This window comes from Liolophura sinensis, chromosome 6 (genome assembly GCF_032854445.1).
Source record: "Liolophura sinensis isolate JHLJ2023 chromosome 6, CUHK_Ljap_v2, whole genome shotgun sequence".
NCBI lineage: Eukaryota > Metazoa > Mollusca > Polyplacophora > Chitonida > Chitonidae > Liolophura > Liolophura sinensis.
The window spans coordinates 43676694-43682854 of record NC_088300.1 but is presented as its reverse complement, the minus strand read 5'-3'; the positions used below and the strand labels follow the sequence as shown (position 1 = coordinate 43682854).

Here is a 6161-nt window from a genome sequence, read left to right as displayed (position 1 = left end):
GACAGCTGCTAAATTCAGAATCTGTCAAAGGTACGGGCTAGGTGAGCGGAATGTGCCAAGGCTTTGCAACGAATTTGTTCTGTACTACAATAAAATTTAATGTATTCCTCGGTGGTTAAAAAAAATAATGTACCACTGCTTGTATATGGTATGCAAATTAATATAATATTACAGCCCTTCCACGAGGATTGTTTTTCTACCTTTTTTTAGGTACCGGTATGGCAGGCAATTTTATGACGTAGGGCCTACCTAGTACACACCGTATGTACATGGAGGTGTACGCCGTATGTCTACACGAGATGCTTCTAGTACAGTAAAGAGCTCTAAATCATTATAAATTTTGTTCCTTTTTCAGTTTGTGGGTGGTATCATGAAACGTCTAGACATAAATTTATATTGTATCATATGACATTCAAGACGTTTTAGTACTTCTTATGCACCAGTATGTGTTTATGCCAAACAGGCTTGTCATAATCAAGGTAGCTTTTACATGTAGTGCTAGTACCATCTTAATATTATTCCGAGATAATGTAGCCACGCATGCACCGATAGGCCTACATATGTGTCTGTAGTAATTGCTCTATCTGATCATTAATGTTACATTTGCCACGTGAGACATATTCAGAACATTGTCCTTTGTGTTATATTATTATGATAAGTATAAACGTTAATTTGTATTAATTTACTGGCGGCATTGAATACTTAATGGTTAATCTGCTGAACCACCTGCGGTAGATCAGGGGTGAACAGCACAAAGCTATTTCTGACAAGTCAAAAATTGAAATACGATCATGAAACTTATTTTTCGGCTTTAGGACTTAAATATTTTGTTCACCTCATCAGTATTAGGTAAACACAAAAGTGTCTAAATGTCCACTTCCACAACTAAAACTATGCATTGTAAAAAGGTTTTGAAGTTTGTCTTAATTCAGAAATAGCTTTGTGGAATCGGCCCCAGATTTTTTGTGACACCTGTAGTTTCTGGTTTGGACAGGTTCAAACTTGACGCAAAAAAATTAATGGTGGATGAAGTAACTCATTGCGAATGTTTTAGTGTATCATACTCAGACTAGCTATGTATACACAGGACGATTTGATTTTGGATTTTCAGCAGATAACTGTAAGTAGGTTGAACTGAGATTTAAATGTCCGCATACACGATCAGTTCAAGTTTTACGTGCAATGGGAACTTGCGCGCATGTGAAGTAGACCCGTTGGCAACGCTTCCAAACAGAAGTACACTGACATCAATAATGCGCTAAAAATGACAGCGATCATCCCGATCGTGTCTCCCGTAACTTACAGCGTAAGAAGAGACATACGGGTAAGACGTCATAATTTATAAGATTGTCATAACCGAGGCCTCTGTGCTTTATTAAGAGACGAGTTTGAAAAACAGTTACAACAACGACTTCTTTGAATATCACAGCTACTAGTAGTACAACTGGCCTTGTTTCGTGTAAGATTCCACGCACCATAATTTCTATACATGTGCATGTATACTGTACATCTTCTAGAAATGTAACTACACGAAGTGTTAACATTTTACACTTAACTAGAACAATGGACTGTAAATAATAGCAATAAGGTACATTCTTCGTAGTTTTATTATGTTACCGGTACTAGCATGTGTTGTAACAGCAGGCTACATCATGTAGGTGTCTATGACAGAAGTTATGAACCTTTGGTGATAACTTATTGCATCCCTTCCAAATGCCATAGTTTAACAGTTTACTCTTTACTTGAATATGATCCTGCAATATATTAAACACTCTGTCATGTCCCAAAGTCCTGGTACTAATTCAATTAAGCCTCCATAGAACAAGATTAGGCCTAATTAACATAAAATGCCTATTTTTCACATCAAAAAATGACTCATAGTGACTTGTAATTACTGTTACTGAATTATTATTGAAAACAGAAGCCCCACATTATGTGTCAGCAGTCTAAATCATTTCTGTTTAAAACCTTTGACCAATATACATTATTGTGTTTGAACTTTGAATCCAGCTTCCTATGGAAGTTGATGCTTTTTGTTGGAGTTTTGTGAAGCATATTGTAATATGTGGTGACTTAATTGTTGGTATAAATTAATTGCTGTCAAAGATCATGCAGAATACTTTGGATACTACTTGGATACCTTATTTGTAAATGAGGTATTTAAGGTAAATTAAACTGCATTAGGGGTGTGGTTACATCCCCAGAACAATAGAAAACCAAGCAATAGTCGATTTGTCACTTATGTGTATATCAGTTATGAATGTATTTTACTATTTTTGCTTTCATTTTAAGGTATTGAATTACTGGTGATGTGAGCCTGAGGATCATGTTGATAACCTACTGAGAGATAAATGAAAGAAAGTCATTAGAATTGCTGTTTGTGGGAAGACACAATGAGTATCACAGGGGGATCATACATGTCCCAGCCTTACACAAACTCTGAGGCTGTGAAGAGATGTATGGTCATGTCAACTGGGCCCTTGTCCTCACATATGCTTGTGAAGGAACCACATCCTCCATTTGCGGTTAACTATGGCAGAAGTATCTCAAGACCAAGACCTTACTCAGGTAGGTGAAAACTGAAGAGTTCAGGACACTGAGGACTTTTATAAACATCTCGCACACTGGCATTGTGTGCCTGGTATGTCTAGTCTTGTAAAGGTTCTGTCTTCAATATTTCGGATAATTTTGGGTATCCACAATGTGCAGAGATAATTAAGATTGTGCAAATTTCATGCATTAGCTATGTATATGATCTTGTTTCCTGAACTTTGACAGACAGTTAAGAGCTTGTATATTCTCATGAAAATATGCTTAGCAGAATATTGATATCTATGCAAAGGTGTATTGTTTCAGCTATTGATTTTAACACCAATACTTCCTTTCTTTGAGGCTGTGCTCCTACTGAATGGTCTAATTTATTTGAAGTTTTATAGGGATCAGGGGATCAGCTTGCATACATGTCTTGGTATATGCCAGCTTTATATAAATTTCTATGTTAAGTTTATTTATTTATTTGATTGGTGTTTTACGCCGTACTTAAAAATATTTCACTTATAAAGAAAAGAAAGAAATTGAGCTGAGCCCGGGGGAACCCACAACTATCTGCAGGTTGCAGACAGACCTTCCCATGTAGAGAAAGCCAGCATAAGCATTGGTGAGAGGCTCCTAGGTCATTGCGCCACCCTGGCGTGCTAACCCCCCACCACCCCCATTCACAGACAGAGGAGCCCTTTCTATGTTATGTAAATTTCCCATGCTTTTTTCCAGCTCCTCATGTTATTAGAAGTAATGGACCTATACCGCCCCAGAGACAGATGCCTTACCATGACCCTCGCACATCACAGCGCCATTTGCACCACTCTCTCTTCCACCGGCCTTACGATACCCCTACCACAAGGGCTGCACCCTTTGCAGGTAAGAAATGAATTATGAGGGATTCATTGGGAGTAGGAAGTCTGTCTATAATGTAGTAATTAATGGAAATACAGTTACTATTTTACATTGTATGTTTTTCTCATGATTTTAATTGAGAGAAGGGAGTCTGAAGATGAATTATAAATGATGTCTGTGGTTAGAAATGTACACATGTATTGCATCTGATATACCTGAGCCTTTTTTTAGTTTCCCCTAGTTTTATAGTCATATATATCATTTTGTTTAGATCTCGTGTAAGTTTTTCTGTTTCCGTTATCTTTGATGGTGATATGAGTTGTGTCCCCTTATAATTCATTTTGTGCGTTGTCTGCTAATTTTTTTTCACATTTAAATTCTTTCTGGTTTTGTAAAGCACAACATGAAAATCGATATCCTGTCACATCTAAGTCCACAACTTCTTATTCGGTATAATAAAACAACTAACAGTTGCAGAGTGGATCTGCAGTATATCTGCGCAGAGTTGGTCTAAGGTATATCTTTGCTATATTAAATATCATTATTATAAATTTACCTCAACAATTGATCTACAACTTGCACTGTACTCTTGTTGGACATAAACTGTCCCTAGTCGCCAACAAATCATAGTGTTCTACTCGGCAACATGCAATAATTGTACATTGGTTGGCAGGAACATTTACTGCCAAGTTCCTGGTATTATTTAAGTACATGCAATTGATATGTATATTCAAAATTTCTTTCATGCAAATCAACATATATATGATGTTTAATGAGAATTTAATTTATTTGCAGCTAGGAAAATAGAAGCATTTATTGATTCAACATTAAACAAGAACTCTCGCATACCTTATGATGCTCTCAATGACCCTCATCTTGTTGACTACTATGAAAGGAAATTTGGTGCCCTGGATATTCCAGTAAGTATTGTTTTACACGCTCATTATACGTCATTAGAAAGCATGTGCTATTACATATTGTCTGAGATCAAATATAAATTACAGGTTAATCCTGCCTAGAGCATATCTTGATGTTCTGTGGTTTTTAGGCACACATAATTGAAAAAGAAACATGTGACTTGTGATAATAATTAAATTATTACTTTAAAGTTTCTTTTCTATTTATAACACTGATATCTAATATTGCACAGATATACCGCAGATCAACTACCTCAAACTTACTGGGATCCAGAAGAACGCAAAGTGCCAGGTATGGCCGTGGAAGCTCAGGGGTGTTAGGGGAGGGCAAAGTGCTTTATAAGGTCTCTGTAACTACTGCCGATAAGAAAAATGCAGGAACTGATGCAAAGGTAAGAGCTTTAAATTCCAGCATAAGGACTTCTAGATTTGGTGAAATTTTAGAGTGATTAGTTTAAATTTTAATTACTTATACAAGATGTTATTATTTTAGATGTAAATTCAAGCAATTAAATGTTTGTCAATTTACAAGTACAGGATATGGCTTACAGGAGCTTCTTGAAGGTTGTGAAAAGTTTATTGTATACTATTTGTGAAGTGAAGTGAACTAGATACCGATCTCAATTTTCCTATAGGTGTGGATCAGCATGAAGGGAACCAAGGGAAAGTTGACAAAAACACGACTCACAAAAAAGGCAGGCTCTGTCAAATCATCCAAGGATGTGGCTTTCAAGTTTTCCAGAGGAACTACGCACATTTTTAAAATCAAAGGACCAGAGCTCGGGGATATCAGATCCATTCAAATATCGGTAATAAACCCGCAGCATAATGGCTGCCTTACTCTGCCATGCATTGTAGGATTTGAAGAGGGGTGTGAAGCAAAATACAAACAATATGTACAATGTGACATATAACAGGTTATTTTTGCCTTTAGTTGAGTATGACAAAAGATCGTATTAATGACCCCTAATGCATTCAGTGTGGATTTCTGTCCTCTTACAGTGTAACTAAAAATATGAAAAATATTGATATTAGAAATGCAGCCCTGCAATAGCTACAAGAAAGGCAATGTACACTTTTAAGGGTGAAGAAAGAACCAAACTCTTGGATCTGCTCTTAAAGCTTTAAGTAGAGGTGTTGTCCAGTAGTGTAACACTCAGATAGAAAAATGACTTGTCAGACAACAATCATGTGACATTGTTGTTTCTGTACAAGGCATGCTGTAATCAAACCCCACTTCACATCCAAAATGCATAAAGTGCACAAAGTATGGTATTTTTTATACGATCAATCTGTACTAGACCACCACTCTTTAGTTGTAAATCTTGTTTGAATTAGAATTAAATGTGTTTGTCAAGTGATTGGATTACAGGTACAGCAAAGCTATATGTGTATTGCTGGCTTTTGCTGTGTTTGCATTTCTTTTGCGTTTAAAGTACACGTAACTCATAAAGCTAAATGCATATGCAAAGCTGTAATACTGTATTTTGTTTTGTTTTTTTAAATATGAATGAAGGTAAAAAAACAAGGTTGTGTTGTGTGTTTTCAGACGTCAGCAAAGACACAGGCAGAAGCTTGGTATCTACAAGAGATGGAAATTGTAAATACAAAGACAAAGAAGTCCTGGTTGTTTTTATGCAATCAGTGGTTTTCTCTGTTCCATTCTGATCAGCAAACCAGCAGAGAGCTTTATCCTGAAAAAGCCAGCAAAACAGGTAGACAGTGTAATTCAGTTTTCTGTAACAAAGAGGGTCTGCCTAAAAATATCACATTGAACTCTGTAGTCCATTAATATCAGTCAATACCATAATCTATAACCACCAAAATAATGTCAGAGATAGCTTGGGTCTT

General features: G+C 36.3%; 1 protein-coding gene across 1 annotated transcript in view; it reads left to right on the top strand.

Annotated features, from left to right (window-relative positions):
• Positions 1-1231: 1231 nt before the first annotated feature.
• Positions 1232-6161, top strand: part of LOC135466625 (lipoxygenase homology domain-containing protein 1-like) — a 46458-nt gene continuing 41528 nt past the window's right edge. Inside the window, exons 1-7 of the mRNA XM_064744215.1 lie at positions 1232-1324; positions 2293-2568; positions 3271-3417; positions 4189-4313; positions 4544-4702; positions 4946-5119; positions 5860-6025. Of these exons, the coding sequence (XP_064600285.1) occupies positions 2394-2568; positions 3271-3417; positions 4189-4313; positions 4544-4702; positions 4946-5119; positions 5860-6025 (946 nt within the window). The 5' untranslated portion in view covers positions 1232-1324; positions 2293-2393. The remainder of the gene's footprint in view (positions 1325-2292; positions 2569-3270; positions 3418-4188; positions 4314-4543; positions 4703-4945; positions 5120-5859; positions 6026-6161) is intronic.